This window comes from Acipenser ruthenus, chromosome 4 (genome assembly GCF_902713425.1).
Source record: "Acipenser ruthenus chromosome 4, fAciRut3.2 maternal haplotype, whole genome shotgun sequence".
Classification (NCBI taxonomy): Eukaryota; Metazoa; Chordata; class Actinopteri; order Acipenseriformes; family Acipenseridae; genus Acipenser; species Acipenser ruthenus.
In genome coordinates, this window is record NC_081192.1 from 28566304 (window position 1) to 28590623 (window position 24320).

A 24320-nucleotide genomic window follows, 5' to 3' on the forward strand; every position below is an offset into this window, starting at 1 on the left:
GAACCACACAGCCTCCCTGTAGGATTTGAAAAGATCAGAATTGCTGTCATTTTGCAAATTGTTTGAAGAGGTTTCAGTCTAATTAAGCTCAAAAGAGGACAGTGTTTGTTGGCATACAGTATGATTCCAAAGAACCAATCTGAACTCGATTACAGAAGAACAACCCAAATTAACCAAGTGAGCAGGCCATTCCTTTAAACAAAGAACTGTGAGTCAAATGTCCACTGTCAAAAACATTTAATGCAATTAAAGGCATTATTTCAATAATGTACAAAACTTGTAACATATACCTCAAACAAATACACATTTACATCACAATGAAAAAACAGCAGGCAAACAATCCCGACATAGAGAAAAACGTTATTTAATACATTGTCTGTTCATGAAATACATTCAACTTTTAAAATATTACATCAAAAATAATCCACATTACCATTTGTGTTTCTAGTTAGTTGTTACCAGTAGAAATGTTTAATTTAATTGGTTGATTACTTACATATTCAATCTCCAGTTGATACTACCAATATAAACTGACATACACAGTGCACAGGCAGATTCAGGGCCTCATTACCCTACAGTAGATTATTTGCTGTTGGGTATTAATCCAGTCCCTAACCTTAACTAATTTATCTGAACAAACATGCTACAATTTTGACTCTTGACAGGAGGGGGGTGGGGCTATATAATGCAGATAGACTTTTCATTTAATGGTTTCATGCTTAGATATATTTCATGTTTAAGTGTACTTCAATCAAAGTCAACTCAATCTTATATGAAGAACCACAATTTGTATTTAAAATTATTAGTAATGTTAGCCTGTACAGACTTTGTTACTTCATACACATAACTGTATTCGCTGATTTTCAGTCCTTAAAACTGAAACAGTACAAAAGCATACTGTTTCTAAATACCTACTACATGCTATGCAAAAAATACAGTTTTACAGTCCTTTGTTGCTAAAATGTATGCAGTCTAATTCTGGGTTTCATCAATATGGTTTATAGTACATTTAATGACAACAGTTTAGACTACAAGAGCTAGATTTTCAAAGGTCTTCAGCATTTTTTTTTTTCAGAAAGGAAGAATGCACCCAGTAAAGTTATTAAACTATTTTTCTTATTTGTTTTGTAATTGTAATTCCTGGAAAAAAAGTAAATATCTTTGAGAAGCTATCTCAAAGTCTTTCTCAATGGCTTTGTTTACAACAGAAAAAAAGGGAGTGGTACCTTTGTAATAGGATAAAATGTTCGCTTTCCTGTATTTTTGGAGGGTTTACAACATACTTGTCTGTATTGTGCAGGTGGGACAATGTTACTGTACAATGGTTAAACTTAACAGTAGACGGTATAGTAAAATAAATCAGCAAAACAAACAAGCAAAACAAAATAGCACAGCAGTCTCCTAAAAAACAGGTAGTCTATTATAACAATTATGTAGAAGAGTGATGTGTTTATGTACTATATATTTAGAACATCCAGTTTTTTGTAAATCAGTTTTGTACTCACTACAGAAGGCTTCTTTGAAATCCGTTGCTTTAACAGGCGTTATTCTGTCCATTCTGTGAAGCTCCAATGTTGCTACAGCGGTAATGTAACTACTTTGTAAGCTACAGCCTATCCTATAGTTTAAATCCTAGCTCACTCTCTCTTTTTTATACACATGTAATTACCTGGTGCGTCAAATAAGAAAAAAAATGCTTTTTTGGATATTTATGAAATATGAGCTTGCATTGCTTGTGTTAAAACTATTATTATTATTTGGGAAAAAAAGTATAATGAAAAGAACAAAATTGGAATTGAACGCTCACTGTGGTTATAAAGCACCTTTTTTTTTCCACTGTACCACCTGTTGTCCTTATAAAATGTACAAAATCCTACCTATTAGAAAAGCCGACATCATACAGGAAGATTGCAGGTGGAATATCATCATCAATCTGGATGGGGTATTATAGGCATTGGCAGCTTATAAGAAAATGTATACCACTCATTATTTTGGGCGCATTATTGAACAATCCCACTGTTTATGCTTTCTTCAAGGATTACAACAAAAAGTGAAACATGTTTGCCTGCATCTTTAATACTGTGAATGGTAGTACACTATTTTTCAAGCGAAAACAACTTTTATCACGCACCTCCTAAAAAAAATGTAATCCTGTGCATGACAACATAATGAATTATGGGAAAAGAACATACTGCATTGTAAATATAGCCACTTTCTTTAGCATTGAAGACATGGAGAAAGACTTTTAGTGGAAATGTCTGTGATTGAATTAATTACATTTCTTTCAGTATTACGTATAGTACACTATAAACATGTTCATTTAACTACAGTATGCATTAATGCTCTTTTGTTTTCAAATCTCAAGGTGAACCCGATTGGAGTAGGAACCAAAAACATTTAGCAATCAGCAGTGGTAGTCAACTGCATTTATAGAACTGTAAAATACCTGGCAATTTGTGGAAACAATCTGTTTACTTGTATTAAATCATGCAATATGCAAATGGAGTTATCCGTCATTTTTAATCAAAGCACAACATCCAATTGATGATGCCTAACTATTTTAGTTTTAATTGAACAGTTTGAAAAACATGGGTAATTTTCTGTCTATGGTTTAAAACTTACTATGGTAGCTGGTTTGTGTGTACTATAGTGAATAAACATGAATTACTGTACAGCAGAACTATTTAATGCATGCACAACATCTAGTTAGTACTGTACATCACTGGTGGTTTACTTTTCTTATCTGGACTCCTGTGTCATAGCTCTAAAATGCAAGACATGTGTTTTGGTCTCCAAACCAATTTACACTTTCAGCGTAAATTTAAAAAGATAAATTGATCCAAATGCATGGATTTGTGTTTTCCTATAACTGGATAAATGTTGATTGAATTGGGCCACTTTGTGTATCCAAACAAAAGAATATTGTATGCAAGTGCTATTAAAAAATACTTATGTAAAGCCTACACATGTAGTTAGGACTGCACAGTTATTTGAAAAGTCAGTGGAACACCATAGGTGCATGCTGCAGTCTATATATGGTGACATTTAGGCAGTACATTTGTAACAGTATCACTTAACTTGTATTCACCAATATAACATGTGAATATTTGTGATATTCACTTACAACCACAACACAACTACTAATACTGTTAAACTAGGCAGCTGAGTGTTCATACCAATTAATATTAACACACAGTATAATTAATAAAAACATAAAAAAAAGTTTACTTCTGTAAAGTAACTGGCTTTTTAGAATAATACATTACACAAAATGTCATAAATCTACATTAGTTAGAATTTTTTTATGAATAGTATTAATTGTGTGCACGAACCCAAAACCTCCATTGTGTGTGTGTGTGTGTGTGTGTGTGTGTGTGTGTGTGTGTGTGTGTTGAATAATATGAAACACATTTATAATCATATAGGATAGTTACAGAATGTCAACATAAGACCTTTTCTAAGTAATGCAACAAAAAAGGCTGGGCTGTGTGTGAAAATCCTAAAATTCTGATCATCCAATCTCCAAATAAATCATTGCTCCGAATATGTGTAACTGACATCATCATTGGCCAAATACGGTCATGATTTATTTCAACCAGGCAAAATCTATTTATTTAAAGTATGTCGTTTCTGTTACTTCTGTTACTATGACCTATACCATTGTTGAAAGAATATGATTGCATGCATTCTGCACATACTGTGACTATAATCTATGTGCTTATAAGACAGTTTGCTTGTATGAGGCAACATATTTACTGATTTGTTAATGATAAACTGTTTTATAAAAAGTAGAACTACTGTAATAATTTGGGCCAGGGTCTTGCCTTCTTGAAATAATTCTGTATTTTAAAAAAGTGAACAAAAAAGTTTTGTAATCAAAAGGTACTAACATTGACATTGCAAGGGGTTATCACAACATACTCTACATATAATGTACAATGTGTGTCTTTAAATACATTTAAGATTGAGTTTAACATTATTTTGTATAATCACATGGTGATTTTTTTTTTTAAATAGTTTTATCAATAAAAAGGGAGCTATGGGGCTGCTGAAAGTCTAGTTTCTTAAATGGTCTGAAACATTTTGAAAGGCCTCTTGGTTTATTACATACGTATATTAAAAGCACTTGGCTATATGGTATGGTTTAGGTTTAATATATTACTCATAAAACCAAAATACTCACCAAAATACTAATTAATGAATACCATTGAATTCCATACTTTCACCAAAAGGCACTTTGGGAACTAAAATTAGAAAACCGAAATCAAAAACAAAGAAAACAGCAGATTTTCTCGGGTAAATGATTGAAAGGCAAAAACCAGTGGTATAAACACATTGAGAAGTAACTTAAATCTTCAGACTAGTTTAAGCAAAAGCCTCATTCTTATGGCCTGCACACTCAGTGAAATGTACTTATAGAAATTCTTCCATTCCAGGAATTTAGAATGGAGAGCAATATGTACAGTAAGCATTTCATCTAATACTACCTGTGAAACACTGCAAGGCTGTGTTAATTTTACCTGTAACTGTTTACTGTCACAGAGAAAAAGCACACTCCCTTGGTAAAATTAAATAATAATATCCACATTCAATAAACACTTTTTAAATATTTCCCAAAAATGAGCACAGCAAACAAATAAACAAACAATCACCTATTACTAAAATCTCAACTCTGGTTATCATTCCTTACAGAATAAAACCAATTCATAAAGCCATGCAACTTTTTTTAACAGCAAATACTAAAGGTAAATCATTGTATGCAGCTACCTCACTTTTATCTTTTATAAAAAAATGCAGAACACATTTTGCTTGACAGCAACTCTACAGATTGGACTCCAGTAGCATTTTTTAAAGAAAGATCAGTGTCATATGAATGTCACATAAACACACAAGTCTACATAATATTTACAGAAGATCTCATGAGCCATAGTCATGAGAATTCTTTTTGGCAAAGCATCTCCTTACACAATGTGTTTTAGACACTGGAATCTAGTTTAAACATTTTAACAGCTGCAGGTCTTTATTTACATCCTATAATTTATAAAGCAGATTTCTCAAACCTCGTCACTGTATTTTTATTTTATACAGCAAAGTTCATAAAACCAATGCTGGATAAACATACAATGAAAGAGTGCTAGTACACCCACCTCTCGATATACAGTGTCTCACTAAACTGAGATATAGGGCCTCATTTACGAAAGGGCAGTAAACATTAGTGAGCACGTTCATGACTTCCGTATTTACTATTGCAATTGTATTAATTATCGCGTGAAATAGTGGGCATATTATGGCGCACACTGATTTTATTTTGCCACACGCTATGGTAATCAGAATGAATATGTGATTTGTATGGTAATGCATAATGTATTTAAATGAGGTACCCTGCTCTGAATAATGGGATGAGCTTCATTCACACTGTATTTACTAAAGGGCGATAATCATAGTGTGCACCTTAAAGTGAGTGATAATTAGTTTGTTTGGAAACCAGGCTTTAACCACTACTTAAACCTATTTTTGGGGGCTGAAATCTATCTGGCATCATGAAGGCATTAATTTCATTATAGTTTTCATATAGAGCAGTGAAAATTACCTGTAAATAACAGGTTATATTAAGTGTGAATAAACATGAATGAATGTTATAATTTCATAGATTTTATTTTATAGTTCATTAAATCTGTACAAACAATAGAGTGGTTAAATAAAACACCGGACCAAACAAGGTATTATAATTTAAAACAACCTCCTCCACTAGAATTTCTAACTCCTCTGCATGCAGTTTTAGTTTGCATTGCCTCTGCCTGTCCTCTGCTGAGTGCTGTGTCTGTTGATGGCTCATTTTCGGTCAATGTAAGCCACCTCCACTTTCACAATAAGCCACTAACCAAAAGCTACTCCTGGACTGCTGTGGCTTTTTATATCACGGTGGTCACGAGTAAGTCTTGGGCATTATTGTGCACATTAAATTATCGCTCACAATACATGTAGTGTGCATGCTATGGTATGTAAATTAGCCAAATAGTGTGCACAAAAAAATGGGGCAATATATTTTGATTTATGGTGCCCGATAGGCTCACTACTTCATGTGCATGTTACAGCTACATTTAGTGCCCTTTTGTAAATGAGGCCCATCGTGTGGTCCTGGAGTTGGTTGCCCGTTTCAACAGTTTTTAAAACGTCACCACTAGGAATGAACAGCGCATGCCTCTGAATATTAATGACACCATCAGGCTATTGTTGAACTTTTGGCAGTTGAACATTTTGCTGCCTGGAGCTTAACCGTCTGTCTACATATGCGTATGTAGAAGAAAAGCTGAAAGCTGCTGAGCGAGTGAAAAGTGGAGCTAACAAGTGGATGTTGCTCATGATTTCAAAGTTGGCAAATCACAGTATGATGCACATCTTTCAGAACATAGATGTGACTAAGTAATTGATTGCTTTCCAAAGCTTAACTGTTTGTCTGTAGGCTATGTTACTGTATTTAACAACAAAAGTAAGTCACTGTTTTTTTTGTTTGTTTTTTTTTTTACTTTTGCTTTGCTAATTAATTTTTGTTTAGCAATACAGTAGTTACTACTGGTGTAGTATTTAGTTTGCCCTGCAGCATAGACTATTTGCCCATTTTTATTTACTAACTCTGTAAAGCAATAAAGAACAATAAATGCATATTACGCTGCCCTCGTTCTATAGCGGGTTTATATTGGATGCTGACACCACGATAAACCCTGGATAAAACACCTTAAGCAGAAATGGTTTCTGCTTACATTATTTACAATGGCACTAGTATGTACATGTTTTTTTATAGTAAAAATCTATATGCTGTAAAACCCAGCTGACATTTTTAACTGTTCAAATACTCTTAATTGACATCTGTAGTACATTGGCTTCAATATCAAACATACATTTTTCTGAGTGGGTTTGTGGTAGCTGTAGCTTGTAGAAATACACCAACATCACAGTAATACACTTTTGTTTATAGGCTTCAAGCTACAGTCAAACTGAACATGGTCATCTATCTAGACATGACAAAGTCAGATAGTTATAATAAATGATCTTAAAGTCAGAACATTTATTGTAAATGAAGTAAATACTGCAAGCTTACAAACAACTTACTCAGCCAGGTTAATGTGCTTTTTTCTAGAAACCAGGAGAAAACACACATAACTCTTCTTCTTTAACACTTCTATCCACGGTAAGTAAATAGGAGAACAAAAAAAACAGCTTTTTTATATTGAAGGCAATCTGTAATTAGCCAGTTCCCCTTCAGAAATGTAGATTTACAGATGCTAGGTTCCAGGTAATGTCAGCAAGGAAGATTACCAAGTGTGCAAACAAAATAACCCACAGATTTTTAGGTACCAGGTTTCTCATTTCCCATTTGAAAATAAGACTGATTATGTCTACCAGACTTAGGGTTTCTGATCATTTTCATAATATGCATTTGTAGAAACATTCAGAGATGTTTTGATTCTGCATCTTATGAGAATGTAAGCTAGTGATTGATGACTGCACACCAGATAACACACAATATCAATTTCTTATACACAGTACATCACCTGAAATTCGATGAATTTGAATGTAGAATTTCATAAAATGGGATGCATCTTTTAATAGTATGATATATACACGAATGATCCTTTCTTTACTCTTTCTTGTTTGTCTCACTCTTAGGCACCACATGGTGCTGCCAGCTTTTACTTCCTGCAGGATTGATTTATAGCGGAAGCCTTTAACACTTCATGTCGGCAGGTTCTCCGCATTTATGCTCGACATCCGAATCTGAGAGCTGCTCTTGCTCAGAATTGACAGTTGCGTCCCCCCGTTCGCTCCGCTGCTCGCCAGTGATGGATGACGATGTTTTAAATCCACAGCAAAGTACCGGTTGACTTTCCAGCTCCTCCATTTCCTCTTTATTTCTGACTGCACCTTTAGGGAGAAACTTGAAAAGGTCATTTTTTAATGTACTTAGCTGTAGAGGTGCACGCTGATTCACAATTATCAACACTGTCAAACTAAGGGATGAAACGAATAATAAAAGATCCCTTATGCTAATGTTTGTATTTTTCAAAATATATTTTTTTAGTGGTTTGCATTTTTAACTTGAACTACACTATATGTCGTTTACAAAATGTTAGTAGTAATTCCTTTTCTCGCATTTTAAAGTTTTTTCTAGACCACCGAACTTCACATTATTGAGACTAAATCCACATTTGTGAACTACAATATACTACAGAATGGCTACAACATGTGTAATACAGATCTCTGTATTAGGTATTGTACCAATTTAGCCGGTACAATATGTAATTTCTAACTAGAAAATGTTCTGAAAATGACTGCACAGCAAGCATTCAAGTTAATTAATGAAAGCACGTCAATTAGTGATCATTTTATTTTTGTTGTATAAGCATCTTATTAAGCGCCTGATTAAAAGTGTAGTACTGTGTCTAAATATGCATGTTCTAAAGCGCTTTGTGATAGTGGTCCACTATGAAAGGCGCTATATAAAATAAAGACTGATTGATAACTCCAATGTGTTTAAATGTAAATGAAAAGTTTCTAAATTAAATACATATCATGACAGAAAACCGAGGGAAAATAAACTTAAGTGCATATGCAACGTGCCATCTTTGAGAGGCATGCCGTAGGTACATTTCTTACTGTTGCCAAACAGGTTTTTTTGAGCCAAATAAAAGATCTTTAACAGACTCGGTTTCTACTGCTAATTTCCTGTGCCTGAACACTTACTGGTGGCCGCTTCGTTAATTTTTCCTAAAGATATTTAGTTTATCATATGAAAAATAAAGAAAATATAGACATATGCACCTAAGTTTTTCATGTATTTCTATTTCTATAATAAAGCCAAACATATAGCAGCCCCTCTCAGCTTCCCAAGCCTTTCTATAATAAACTGGAGACAAAAATCTGGTGTTTTGCAAGATAAAAAAAAAAATGCTCTGACAACAGGTCAAACCTAATAGGTTAATCAATTATAAACTTTTTCATGCGTGTATTTCAGGCAGAAATAGTACAAAAGCAGACATCACTTTTTTTCTTTTTTTTATCGCTGTCATTGTAGTTTCTTCGCAAAAAACAATTTTCATAAAGTAACAGTGCTACTGTTTTTTTTTTGCTTTTATTTAAAGCTGTGCACACAAGTGAAAACTGTCACATTTAACTTAAATAAACTCTTCCAGAAATAAATGTGGAAAAGGGGGTGTTGCACAAAGAAAATAAAAAACACAATTTTGGTTTTTGTTTATTACTCTTCTCATAACAGAAAATAGGATCACAACAAAACAAAACGTTGATCACTATACGTAACATTTACCTTGCAAGTTGCCAGTGTCTGGAAAGTGTGAAGCGATGTGGATTACCTGTATCTGTATCCCCTGATTCTGACTCACTTGCCAAATCTGAAGCATCACTTTGTTGATGTTGTGTTAATACCACACATCACTTGCCATTTTAGACACAGATGTGGATTTTTGCCTCCGAATTAATGTGCAGCAATGTTTGTAAGAATATTCAGATAGTTTCTCCGCACTAAAGAAAATATTACTCCATACCGCTGTTTTCATATCGCACTAAGCTAAATGGGCGGAGATTTGTGAAGCATGCCAAAATTAAATCTCATCAGGATGAAAGCTGGCCAATCTGCTGTCTTGTTCCTGATTAGGTTATGTTGCCAAAAAAAAAAAAAAAAAAACGCTTGTTAGGGGACACAAATACCCTGTAGATTGCGGCGACGTTAAAGTCTTCCGTATCAGCAATTTCAGCTTTTGTAATGACGGACAGCTGACGCACGACGGGCCAAAAGGAAGGCTCTCACGGGCCACTAATTGAGGAACCCTGATGGAAATTAAGAATTCTTAACATTATTGCATGCAGGGTTGGGGGCTGGAGATTAAAAAGTGAAGAGATTTTAAGAAGAAAAATAATTTTAGGGTATTTTTGTGAGGCATCTCATTCATACCTTATCCCTAAGGGAACACATGATTGTAGTAATATTAATTTAATTTAAATGTATTTATTTTAAGGCAGTTTAGTCGGTCATTGTCTTCCTCACTTAGATCCATAAAATCCCCAATAATTAATGCTTTTTTAAGCCCACATATTTTAAATTCTTTGAATGCTTAATGGTTTAGAATATATTTCAAAGGGCTGTTTTAGGCTTTTCTTTGATGCATTATAATCATAGAACTGATAAAAAAAGTCTGTATAGCAATACATACATTTACATACAGTTATACAAATAAAGTTCAGTTATTTTAACTATAGCCAAATGTTTAGAAAAATAAAAATGCTTATTGGAAAATGTAATGGCAGCTGGCAGATCACTATTAGTAATATAGAGGAATTCAATGAACCAACATTACAAATTGTGTACCTAATTCTCTGGTTATACTAAGTAAAATTCACTTCACATGCCAACTCTACAGGAACTAGAGTACAAATTGGTAACCTACTCAGTAGGCTACCAATTTTCAGTACTGCTGTAGTCCTACCACAATTTGCTTCTCATACTACAGTATGTATCCCAACAAAAAATACTAATGGTATCTGCCATTTATTCTCTCTATTCAATATGTAGTTTGATAAGAATATACACATGTTTATACAGTATATCATGCAGGCACATACATACATATATATATATATTCCTTCTGTAGTATTTGTGCACTTGGGTAAGTCAGAGTAAGTCAGTTTATACCACCTGCTTTAAAAACAAATCAAGTGTGGGCCAGGACAGGGTTAAGAAGACAGGGAAGGCTTTTTCTGATATATATGTGCTAGATAAAGATGTTAGCATTGATGATAGTTTGAAGGGTTTGTTATAATGCTACAATTGTAAACGCATTGTTGTTATTTCCGTTTTTTAATAACAACAATAAAAAGTGTGTATTTTTAAAAATATAGCAAAAATTGTTTTGACAACTGTCCAAATTGCTTATTTGAGACTAAGAATGAAAAATCTGAAAAAAAAAAAACCTGCCAATTTTTGACATGGAAATTGCCCAAATTCCTGGGCAGCTGGGTGGTTAAATTCCCACGCAAACAAGAAATAGTTGTAAGAAGCAGTGCTCGTTAAAATATTAATTATTATTTCGTAAATCAACATAATTTTGGAAATCACATTAGCATGATTATTTAATAACAAAATAGGCATAACGACAGTTTGAAAATGCCCAAATCAATGCTACATACCTATTTGTTGATTAACACTGGAGTTATCATTTAAGACCTTTTGAAAATCCTGCTCTCTAAATCGACCTGCTAGGAAGGCTTTGAAGTGCTGTAAGCCCCTTTGTTTCCGTTAATGGACCTCAGACAGAATACGGAGTGTTTATTTGGCAATGGAACTCTTTGACACCATACTATGTCATTCCAGGTCTATTGTTAGCCAGTAATGAACCTGCTGATGTCTATTTGAGTAACTTACAGAATGGAATGCAAAAGCTCTGAGGCACATAATGTTGGTTATTATTACAAGCCTTATGCCAAAGAAAATATTCATGGATGTGTGGTGTGTGCCCCCTGATAACTGCACTTAACTTTCAACTCATGAACCTACTGTAGGTAAAATAAAAAAAAAATGTTGGACTTACCTCCCCATTCAGAAAGCAGTAAAGAACTGCAACAACAAACCCCTAAAGAAAACAAAACAAAATGGATATCACACACTGGAAACAATATTGATTTATTTTACAAGTTAAGGTTAAAGCTTACAAGAAAAGTAAACGCTCTGGACAATGTCTTGTACAACACTTGGGGACCCCAAACATGGTCTGAATGTTAACATGACCCTGCTGATTAGTGAATGATCCTTTAGCAGCCCAACCACAATTTAAGAAATATCAAATCATCAGGGAACGTTAAAAAATAAACTGCAATAAATGAAGAGATATAGACAGGCCTACTGTATAAGGTACGTTCACTTTAAAAACAGGATATGCTGACCAAGACCCCATGTCCCAGTCTCAGTGAGACTTTGAACAACTCGTGACAAATTATACACGCATAAGAAAATGACCTGTTTCAAGATTGTGTGTGGTCTGTTGCCAGCACACTTGGTTCTAAATAGTAAACGGTTTTCATATATATTATAATTTTGCATGTTAGTAGGCAACAAAGGTGTAAGACTTTGGGTACAGGAAGGTAATTTATTATTATTATTATTATTTTTTAATGTCTGCAATGTGTACATATTCAAATGTACTTTTCTAACAGACCCTTACAATTATTTTGACAGGATCTGTCAACAGAGAATGTTACTATGCCATGGGTTTGCATGTTATTATTATTATTATTTGTTTATTTAGCAGACACCTTTATCCAAGGCGAATTACAGAGACTAGGGTGTGTGAACTATGCATCAGCTGCAAAGTCACTTACAATTACGTCTCACCCGAAAGACGGAGCACAAGGAGGTTAAGCGACTTGCTCAGGGTCACACAATGAGTCAGTGGCTGAGGTGGGATTTGAACCAGGGACCTCTTGGTTACAAGCCCTTTTCTTTAACCACTGGACCACACAGCCTCCTCCTTGTTCAATTAAATATGATATATTTAAATATGTTCCTCTTCACTTTTACTGAAAGTTCAAATCCGCACCAGCTAACACATTAAATTCACACTACTACTCACAGTATTATTCACATAACTTATTGATAACAGTTCATAGTCACCTGAAATGATCCGAGACCAAGTTCGAAGACGAGCCGTTCCTTTTTACTCACATTCTCGGGGGAAAAGGCAAACACTGTGTAGTGAATTCCAAAAAGTGGGATCAGCAGAAGAGTTGAACGGGCCAGTCTCCTGGTAAAAGAAGAGAATCCAATTAAATGAATGGCAGGAACAAGAATTTGTTCTCACTCTTTGAGGGAATGATACAAATGGAAATGGGTGACCCATTCAAACACAGCAACACTAGGACAAGTACACATTTTATTGTCTTGCCAGTCATCCGTGGTGAATCAGCAGTAACTTGATGGCAACTTTTTTTTGTGAAGTGAGGTATAATTGCGCTGTCTACAGTCAGGCAAGGTGCTCGCAGGCGTTACAAGAGCCCTTCCAGCTTTGTGAACAAACCTCAATACTGACCTGAAACCCCCCATTCAGTGCCATTTAGTCCTGGCCCCATTCAGTCTCAAGCAAAGACTGCCCAGTACAGATATGAGGGCGATACTGGGATTACAAAAATCATTTCACCAGTGGTTTGTGAAGTAGGCAGACATTTGTGATGGTGCCTTTATCAAGAAAATGTAACATTACATTGAAATAATACTAACTTTCTATTAAAATAATACTAACAATGTTCTTGCTTTTTAAATAACATTTAACCACTACAGAAATAATACTACACAGTATATTCACATTTAATGAGATAATCTAAGAATTCAATTATCATCTCACATGCTACCTGAAATTATAATAATCTAACCATGTGGTTAAGAGCGCTGCATATCTGTAGGCATCATGTTGTTATACGTAGACATACATTACATTTAACAGAGATGAATAGAATGACACAATATGTTTATAGGAACAATATGCATTATGATTTTGCTTTGAAAAACTAAATTATAGAGACTGGATGGGCACGTAAAAAAGGTCACACACAATATCAAAGACAAAATGTAAAAAGTTTGCAGGAATCTGAAGAATGATAATGTCAGTGGACATGTCAAGACCCTCTATCAAAGGGATCGATACCTACCACACCACAACCCCAGAGCTGACCGACTCCCAGCACAAGTTTGTTTTTGATCTGCTACTAATGTTAACTGGTCAGATTTCAATTTGCTTTAAAATTACCGGTAGTCCAGACAGAAGATAGAAATGTAACACAAGACCTGCCACATTTGGAAGCCTTGTTTTTATTTATTTATTTATTTATTTATTTATTTATTATTATTTATTTTTATTTTTTTGGGGGGGTTCTGACTAAACTTCAGCTTTCAGAAGAAACATCCATTATTTTATGAATATGAGCATAATTGATAAAATGTATCTACATGTATAGCCACTAATTATATGTTGTGGATAGGCTAACCGTGTGCTTTTCTCACATTTTAAAATTTCTTTTAGTAAACTCAATCCAGATTTGTCAACTACAAATACACTACAGAATGGCAACAACATTTGTATTACATATCTCTGTCACTTTTTTTCATACATTTTTTCTCTTGGTTATACAATATATTTCCTGATGGAAACCACCATTAAGATGGTCTATGCTGTCATGCCTGTTAGTGCCATTTCTGCCTTTGAAATGATATATGGAAGATATTTATTCATCTTCAAAAATAGGTGCTTTGACAAATGCTAATTCATATAACTGAATATGCTTCACAAAAAATGATGTGGTTGTAAAGAATGAGCAATTGAAAAAGGGAGATGTCAGGAAAATGTAACCTGATAATCATGCTTCACAAAAACATCAATGTTATGCAAGTACTTCCACTTACAGGGTAATGGTAGATAGTTCTGACATCTTGCAAGAATGCTGGTTAGCCCTCTTAGGCTTACAGTAGCATTTCTGAACACAGCTGCTAAATATGACAAGGTTAGCATTTTCAAGGTTATACATAAAACCGAAATGAGACCAAACTTATTGACACAATTCGTGCAACAGAAGACATACGGTCAAATCTATTACAATTTCAGTCCAGTAAAAAAAAAAAAAAACATGTGAAAGACATAAATGATTAACTAAAAAAAAAGTAGATTTTACACAGAAGTAGGTGCTAATATAATAATAATAATAATAAAAAAAATTTAAAAAAAAAAAGATATTTAAGGGCAGTATATTAATTTATATGGTTGGTGTGGAAAATCATTTAATTGCATTTTTGATCATTGTGTTAACCAAATCAATTAATAAAACATGGCAAAACTAGTTGTGACCATTTAAAACACAAAAGTATTTGAAGGCATTGGTTGTTTGAAAAATATACTGCCCTCTTAAAAGGCATGTTATGAGGAATATAATGCTGTATATTTGTTATGCTGCAAGCTGAAAATAAAGGTCAAATAAGCATTTGGGAGGAATTCTCAAGATGTCAGAATTATTCCCCATGATTAAATATAAAATAGTGCATAAGCCCAAAACACTTCAGCCCCATTTACATAAATTAAAATGCAGTTATTTAAATCTATTTCAAGGAGACAAATAATTCATTTCAGAATAAATAACTGGTACAATATTTTCTAAAATATCATACATCAAAGATGAGAAAAAAAGCTTGAAGCAAGCCATAAAAGTTATTGCAGAAATGTATCTTGAAACTCAGAAGCACATTTTAAACATTATGCAGCACCCCAAAAAGAAAAGACAGCAATTCTACTGCAGTGGAAATAACAGTAAGACTTTAGTCAAATCACTGCAGTTTAGCTTGATTGGCTATTTACAAATTGTATAGTATTTTAAAACATATTAAATATAGCATTTGCAATGTAAGCTGATTTGCAATGCTTAAAATTCTCACATGGTAAAATAAACTTTAATTTCTCCAAATGTAAAATACAAACAACCTAACCAATATAAAATGCCTTAAATGAAATGCATTCTGTGTCTTTTTTATATATAGTTTTATAAGTTTAACAGGGCTTTTTCTCCTTTTGAATAGCTGCTCAGCCCCAATGCGTTGTTCTGAATTCCAAGAATGCTTTTAATAGGGGTGTGCAGATAACCTGTTACTAGCACTAATAATTGTACTCACTTGGAAACCAATACTCATACGAATACTCTTACTCAGATTTAACTTGGATAACGTCACCGGAAGGTGCTGCAAAAACCTGAAGTCCTAATGTGTTATTTATTTATGGTGAGTTTAAAGTACAGAGAAAATGTTTTTTTTTTTGTGCACAAGACAAGTGAAATAATTTGTTTTTTTAAAGTTGTTCAACTGTTTTGAATTAAAATAACTACTTACAAGAACAAGACCTTCAGTGACAGATGGACAGTGCCAAAGAAGACAGGAACACACTGCAACAGAACAAGTCCAGCACTTTTTTTTTTTTTTTTTACAATATTTTTCTTTTTTTTAGGATGAGCCTGTTTAACTGTTTTCAAACAAAACAACTATTCATACTATTAACAAGAATAATTGCTTGTGTGATGATGCTGCAGTAAGGCACTTGTACTAATGATGCAATGTTTTAAAAGTGATTGCTCTTGATTAAGTCAACATTTACCTTTACAAAAATGAATTGCTCCACATGATGTGGATCCAGTGTGGTGCACTGTGGACTAGAAATATAACCTGCTGTGCTGAACACTAGTTGGTAGACATGCCATAAATCAGAAGACAGACCAGCATGATACGTTTTGTGACCAAAATAGCATAGGATCACTCTGCTGGACAATCTCCTTTTCTGACCAGTATGCCTTCACCATGCTCCTAGCAGAAGGGCCATGTTGTGTTGGACTGCTGCTTCCACTGCCAAGTGTTGCTGAGATGGTGGATTTCTTTTTGCTCTGTAGAAAATTCAACACAGAGCTGAAGGTGCTAGCAGCACTGTGACCACCAATATTGCCACCATCAGTGTCAGACTCAGTATTTGCATCATCACTCCCCGCACCCACACTGTCACTGCCGCTGCCCCCTGCAGCCTGTGCCAGCTCCATCTCCTTAATCTTCCACAAGTCTAGATCTTCAAGAGCAGTTCCAAAAGAGTGGCCAGAACAAAAGTTTTGTCATGAAATACAGACTGTATGCAAATATCCTTTTCAGCTGTGCTTCTAGACAAGGCTCTAGATTGCTGGCTGCACTACATAGCATCTCAACAACATCAGGGATGCTACTTACATCATCAACAACGGAAGTAGCCTCCACAGCTCACTTATTGTCAGTGTTTCCCTCTGCTGCAGTGACCTGCCAATAGTACCCAAGACATACACTATTGGAATTACCTCAGAAACAGGTTCTTGGTCTATGGACAAAGTATCAGTGCCTTTCTCAAATGCAGCCAGGACTGTCATCAGGTCACGTGCTAACTCCCACTCACCAGGATAAATCACTGTTGCTGAGCCCAAGCTCATGTTAGTCTCCTTGAATAGCTCATTTTTCCTCCACCAGCAGGCAGAACATGTAGAAGGTGTAATTCCAGTGTTTTAATATCAGTGGTGATAGTGTTGAGCAGGAGATCCTTTGGACAGCAGATCAGTTACCTGTGACAGCCTCCAGGGATTTTGTGACCACCAGATGAAGGGTATGGGCAACTCAACTGACATGCACAAACCGCCGACAGCTGTAGCCTTGACCATATTTGCCATTGTCTGGGACTAAAGAGGCCACAGTCAGTGTCCCCGCAGTTGCCATGCACCACTCATGAATTTCGTGCCTCAGACACTCAAGGATGTTATTGGCAGAGTGCTCTATGTCAAGGATCCCCACATTAATAGTGCCTGTGGCATGCTGCAGCATCACTCTGCATTCTCCTACGTTTATTACACTAGTGCCCTGTCACACACAGGTATGCATAAGTATTGTGCTTGCTGGTCCAAATGTCTGTGATGCAATGTATAATGTATAATCCCACCCTCAACACAACATGCAGGCTCTGAAATTGCACCACTTTTCTACTAAAATGAGTATGTGAGGGGATTCTGTATTGGGGCTCAAAGTCCAGCAGAGTATTAAGACCTTCATTTTCAACAATAGAGGAAGGGTGCAAATCATTTTTACAATCAATTGCTTGATTTTGACGGCTCTCGGGTGGGGAAAGTCGTGTTTGCAAGGTCTTCACTTTAGGCCAGGCCTCCCTCTCCTGGATGCTTCTGGGGATACCAGGAGGCTGGAGGTCATAGTTGTACAGTTAGAGCTCCACGACAGTGAAGAATCAGATCTTGTTAGAGGTGGCGAAGAATAAAAGGTGTCCACTACATTCCTGCTTCTGCCAGTACTGGCCAGGGTAACTATGTAAATATGTGCTGATGGTGCTTTGGAGAGACACTGATTACGTTAACAAACCAGTGTACAAGACGCAGGTGGTTGTGTAAGGAAGTGGTATTGAAATGCTTGGGGTCCCTTCCTCTACTCATCCAGGCATTGCACAAAGCTTTTGACTTATTTCTGGAACAAACTTTAAACATCTCACAAATCTTGAAGCTTGACAAACTTTTTTAGAGGGCTGAGTGTATAAGCAACTGCTGTTGGTGATTTGGCACCGGTAGCTGCTGGAGCTGGTGTAGATGTGGAGGTTGATGTGCCGTCTCCAGGTGCAGGCCTTGCTGGGGGCAGGAGTCAAGGTCATTTGTTTATATTTTTGGCAGTGGAGAATTGAACTGTCCTATGGGCAGGGCTGGAGGAACATTCAGGGTACAAATTGGGAGAATGCTGCAACTGTGCAGATTCATTGTTTGAGTTCCACTCCTCACCACTACTGTCTGACAAGCCACAGTAGTAGCTGTTGCTTTAGCATTTAGCATCTACAATTGCCTCCTCATTATCACTGTGAGTGTTCACCAACTTAGTATTAATTCCTGCTTTGCTGGTGGCACACTTCAGGGGACTAACAACCTGTGTTACACACTTTGTAGTAGTGAAAGGTGGCACTGGGGGTAGGGAGAAAGGCCTGTTCAGTGTAGCCCCAACCTGCACTGGCCCAGCAAAAATATTCATGTTCAATAAAAGAACACTACACATCTGCAAGACTATATTTAGTATTATTATTTTGCTGTTATGTGGGCCTGCTGGCCGTCAACAGTCAAACAGATAAAAAAAAAAAAAACTGTCCTCCTAAAGGTGACTGGTTTTCAGCAAAAAAAGTTAAAATTAAGTTAAATTAAAAGCTGAATTGTTTATTTAAGACACACTTAACTTCGGAGGTGGCTTCTGTGTATAATGCAGTACTACTAGTATAGTACTATTAAATCAGGCATGTGATTTAGAAAATAAAAAATACAAAAAAAAAGAAATTCTCAAATGCAACTATATTAATTTAATTTAACCATGTCTTATTACAAGATTATATACGCATGCTTTGCTTTTCAAGATGTATAATAAAGCAGTCTTTACATGTAAAAATGTGCATTAGGCTTAACCTTTTTAAACCCCGAGCCACCCATAGACAATTTCCGCCTCGGGGGGCTGTAATTAGTAATTAAAAATTACTAGAAGGCCGCCAGCACCCGTGTCTTTTTTCAGGTGATGCGGTAATCATTATCACATCAACATACTCAAATCACTTATGACCTGGAAGTGGAAATGACATATGTTCATATTTGAACCTTTGAAAGTACACCACAAAGATGGCAGTGCCCAGGAGAAAAAAAGGTTTCAGAAATTGAATCAATATCTTCTGCCTCGGACATTGATTTGGATGCGATACAAGAGTTTCATGTAAGGGAAATATTGCAAAAACAAATATACTGCTGGTATATTAAACGTATATCCGAAAAAAAACCTATAAGTCAGTTTTTTTACAAGCACTTATATTTGTGGAAGTAAAACAGTTTTACTTTGCAAAAACTGTCACACTTTGTGTCATTTCAAAGAATGATTTGTCTTGTTTAAAATAAAGAAAACTTGTAATTATAGATTTTTCTTGGTTTTTGAGTTATTTTTATTTTAATAAAACATTGGTGAAATCTCAGTTTTTTGCAAATATTCCCAGGAATCCAGAGAAGGGTTCTGAAGGGTTGAATGTGTCTTTGGACTTCACTCCATGTTTTGGTTTTTTTCTGTGATCTTTGTCTTGCAAGAAAAGATAAAAGCTTTAGCATGCTATATTTTTTTGACACACAATTAAAGACTGCTTTACTACACATTTGTTTTCATATACATCTTGAAAATAAAAGCGTTCATATATAATCTTGTAAGAAGACTGTTTTTCTTTATCTTACCAAATTTAGTTTTCTGTTAAAACAAGGTTTTTTGTTTTTTTTTTACTTGCAAATTCCACAAAGATCTCCTTTCCTTGTTTTAATATAGTTGATGAGACATATTTTTGTGTTTTTTTAAATTATTTTATTAGAGATCAGGTGTCTGATTTAATACTTTTGTACTCGTCTTTTTTGTGTGTTTTTTGTGATGTTGTATTTGTCTCACTAGAACATTCTTTAAATACAAAATAACAATTATTTGCACGGTTGAGCACATGCACAAATTGAATGACCAGCATTTAAAAAGTCTAAAATCCCTAAGTTAAAGTCACCCTACCCAATATCAATTATATATATATATATATATATATATATATATATATATATATATATATATATATATATATATATTTAATTGATATATATATATATATATATATATATATATATATATATATATATATATATATATATATATATATATATATATTGTAATAAATGCTAGTCTTTCAGAAAATGTGTTAGGAAATCACTTTTCCAAAGTGAAAGTAATATTATCTCTGAAAAGAGTTTGAATCTGAGCCGAACATTTAGTTTCTCTGACCTCAGAATGACGTGTAGTTCCACTGTGTTAGAGACTGTGTACCTCTTCCTTCCTCACCCGGGATTGGCTCTCTATCTCTAGACCTGAGATTGACAGTCGTCACTGCCCTATTGATTCCATGAGCTGATTCAATGCATTTAAATAACGAGTAATAGCAAAATTATTTGTAAGGCCTCATACTTGGAAAATTTAAGTGTACTCGTTAGTACTCATTATTAGACACTCCCCTAGCTTTTAACATCGTATAGATCTGTCAGTCTTTCTATTTTAAGTGGCTTGTGTAAGTTTGAGCAAGAGCAATTTAAATATGGACGAATGTAATCCATTGCTAAAAGTAATTAGATAGCATTGTATTTCATGTTCTCTTGTAAATGGGGCTAATTCTTTCTTTTCTTTTTTAATCTCTTGTAGCACTACAGGGCACAATGCTTGCAGCAAGACAATGGCTATTCTTGGATGTATGTTCTTCTTTCACAGAGGCACAGTTGATGAATATTTTAGTGGAGTGTTGTTTATCAGAACACACAGCACCAGCAGTGCAATTAAGCAATGTTACCTTCTTCTCTTAATGGGTAGCATATGGAAAATGACACCTACCTATGATCTATCCCATGTTTCCCCCTTCTTTCCAGCAAGATGCTGATTAGAGGAATGATGTAAATTAGCTGAATGTATGTTTATGACTTTATTTTACTGCCATTTGTCAAGGGTAAATCAGAATGTACAGGTGGAATAATGTGATGGAGATTTATAATGATAGCAAGGGAAATGTTAAAGCACCTACAAAACAATATTTCACCCAAAGCAAGTGTTAGAGGTTAATTGAACTGCTAGTTTTGACAACAACAAGAACAACAACAAAAGGAAAATGGCTCACAGAAATGTGGTGATGTCATGCATTCGGTTTTGTCTTTCTGGATAAAGGAAAGCATTGTCTTCTAATTTACAAACAAAACTTAGGGAAATTATTGAAAAAATTAATTGAACAGCTGCTGGGTTACTCCCTATAAACAATTAGCAGTTACATGTTATTCATTCAAAGTTACAAATCAATCTGCTTGGCTCCACTAATGAAATATATGCAAACTCTTTCAACCAGCTGATTATGTATTATAATGTGAAATAAATGAATATAATACTGATTTTTTAACTGTCATGTAAACCTACAAGGATAGTCAAGTACAATAGACAAGCTAATCATATTTTGTCTTTTTTTTCACAGTAAATTGTTTCTGTTTTTTCACTTAATTATTCACTCAATTCAAACAACACTATTCTCTGGCAATGAAAAGTAAAATAATGTAAAATAATGTATAGCATATAGTAGGCCGGCATAAACTAAGTTATTGTAATACAGTACAGTTAAACATAAATGTTAAAGAACAGGTGTGTACAGTACCTTACTATAGATCTTTTAATAATTATAAAAGTAATAACATTATCATTTTTACTGGTTATAGTTTCGGATGTACATACTGTTTAATGCAACCTTCTCCCATACTTTTAGCTTTGGCAGCATACAAGGTGAATAATGGGTACATGTCTGTTACATGAGTTGATTCAAATAAGAGTAGTATTATACTCTAGACTGTTAAAATGACACATATTCATGTATATATATTGAATTCAAAGTAGAAAATGAAAGGTTTTTAGAGAATGTATGCATGGGTGTTTGAAGTTGTGGATAAAAAAAAGTTATCCTACAATATTCTCAAGAACTTTTACAACAGGGACAGGTACTCTTGTATGCACATCTAGGGCCAGATTTTTTGAAATCCTAAAAACAGTTTTGATGAACAACACTCCACTTTCATAAATCACATATATAAGCTATTATATCGTACACACATGTAAAACGGCAAAAAAAAAAAAACACAACATTCCACATTCTAATAAAACTATACACATGGAAAAACATTTTGATACGGCTTGATATTTATATATAGCAACTGCTGTAAAGATAATAAACTTAAAATAGTAATAAGTATATCCTTTTTCCAGAATACCGGTACAGATGTTGGCCTCATTTACTAAAATTAAATTCACTTAGTGAAAATAAAACATTTATTTCACTAATCTTCACAAAACCTAGCTCCTCAAATTCACAAAGCCCACTACATCAGATTTTCTGCATGCATTTTTTTTTTTTCAAACTGGAAATTAAATTCCTCTATTTAACTGAGGTGAAATATACATTATACACCCATTTCTATCAATTGCAGGTGAAAAGGTGTCAAAAATGTATTAGTAGGAGGAACAACATTTCGAAAGGGCCAGACTTGTGATGCCATATTTACAATGGAAGAATCTGAAGTGCTGGTTGGGGAATTTTCCTGTTATATATATATAGATAGATAGATAGATAGATAGATAGATATCACAAGCAACAGTAATGCTGTGTTTTGTGTGAAAAGAAACACGACAAGTAAAAAAGAGGGCAAGATATTAAATGTTCAACAAAAAAGGCAGCAGCGTTGTTGTATAAACAAGCACAGGCAGCTGGCGGGGGACTGCCTAAAAACCCAATGGTCATTTACTATCAGTTTCAATTAAGTCACAGGAAAGTACATAAATGCCACTCAGGGAATGAAAAGTAAAATCACACCCCAAAAGAAGCCATCGCAATCACAACAGAGCCATCTACTTAAAATGAAATATGTTTTTACTAGTTTTGTTGCAGGACTATTTGTGTTGTCTGAATTGCGACATTTTCACTTTAAACACTTTTTTTTTTTTAGTGTAACAAAAACTGGAATATTTAATAATTAAGAGAAGCAAAGCACTGCCTGGTGGCAGGCTCTTCATTATAGTGGGGACTGAAGATTGCTCCAAAATATAAGTCATGGCAAGACCCAGGGAAATTCATTATAATATTGTTATAAACCTGCTTGGAAAAATCCTGCTTTCTGATTGGTTAGCTTCCAAATGGGCTGTGAACATCATACAAAACTGGCTTAAAGAAAAAGGTAAACCTGTTACCTTTTATTTACTTTTTCAGGAAGAACTGAACAGTCTCCTTAGGGAATTGTATGCTTCCATAAGAAATAAAGATGGTGAGCAGTACAGCATTTCCACTGAGGGGTTAAAGGAATCCACTTATGTTAAAAGTCTTGTTTGGCTTCTTGTAGTTGTTGATCAGTGTGTGGAAAACATATATTTATCTGCTTCAGACACCTGCTCAATCACCCTTGAAAACAAAGGTTGACTTATGCCAGGAAATCGCCCTCTATCCATTTGCAAGTTACCAGTTGCATAGTGCTGCCACCACTCTGGTACTGACTGACACAGCATGACTTCTTTTAGTTTGGCATTGTAAATCCTCTGCTAATTCTTGACATAAATCTAAAATCAATTCTCTGTTTAGTCTGCAGTTAGCTGTTATTTCATTGTCTGGGAAATCAAAAGTGCTTATTCTATATAAAAAATACCCTTGGCCAAGGTGCACAGTGCTGGTACTGTTTTAGTAGCTGACATCGCTGACGTCTTCTTCTGATACAGTACACACGAGCCCCGGAAAGTATTCCATCATAATGGAAAAACACAACCCTTTTAAGTAAACTTGCCAAAATCTGCATGTTCTAAGTAGATGAAAACGACCTGGAGAAAGTGACTCAATTTCGTCTAGTGAACTAATTTGTGAATCACAAAAAAAAATCAAGATTGAATTATTCATGAGCCACTTGTAACAGGAGTAATCGCACAACATTCATATATATGTGTAACCTCATTGAAAGAAATGTTGACAGCTGTTAGTGAATAAGGTTAATGTTAAATGTATGTTTAATTTGACCAGAAAAAAAAACGAAAACAGTGTGAAACTGTGCAGAAAACATTTAGTAAAGGAGGCCCTTATGTACCAATTCTAAAATTTCATACAGTATTTTCAGTTTTC

General features: G+C 34.7%; 1 protein-coding gene across 6 annotated transcripts in view; it reads right to left on the minus strand.

The window, feature by feature from the left end:
- Window positions 1–220: 220 nt before the first annotated feature.
- LOC117399432 (pituitary adenylate cyclase-activating polypeptide type I receptor-like) overlaps window positions 221–24320 on the minus strand; it is a 77955-nt gene continuing 53855 nt past the window's right edge. Inside the window, exons 12-15 of one of the 6 annotated variants that reach the window (XM_059022271.1) lie at window positions 14465–14545; window positions 12683–12812; window positions 11604–11645; window positions 221–7923 (exon numbers count right to left, since the gene is read on the minus strand). In XM_059022271.1, the coding sequence (XP_058878254.1) occupies window positions 7735–7923; window positions 11604–11645; window positions 12683–12812; window positions 14465–14545 (442 nt within the window). In that variant the 3' untranslated portion in view covers window positions 221–7734. Of the gene's footprint in view, window positions 7937–11603; window positions 11646–12682; window positions 12813–14464; window positions 14549–24320 lie in introns of all 6 variants that reach the window. The other 5 variants (XM_059022270.1, XM_033998571.3, XM_033998569.3 and 2 more) reach the window with 5 other exon arrangements.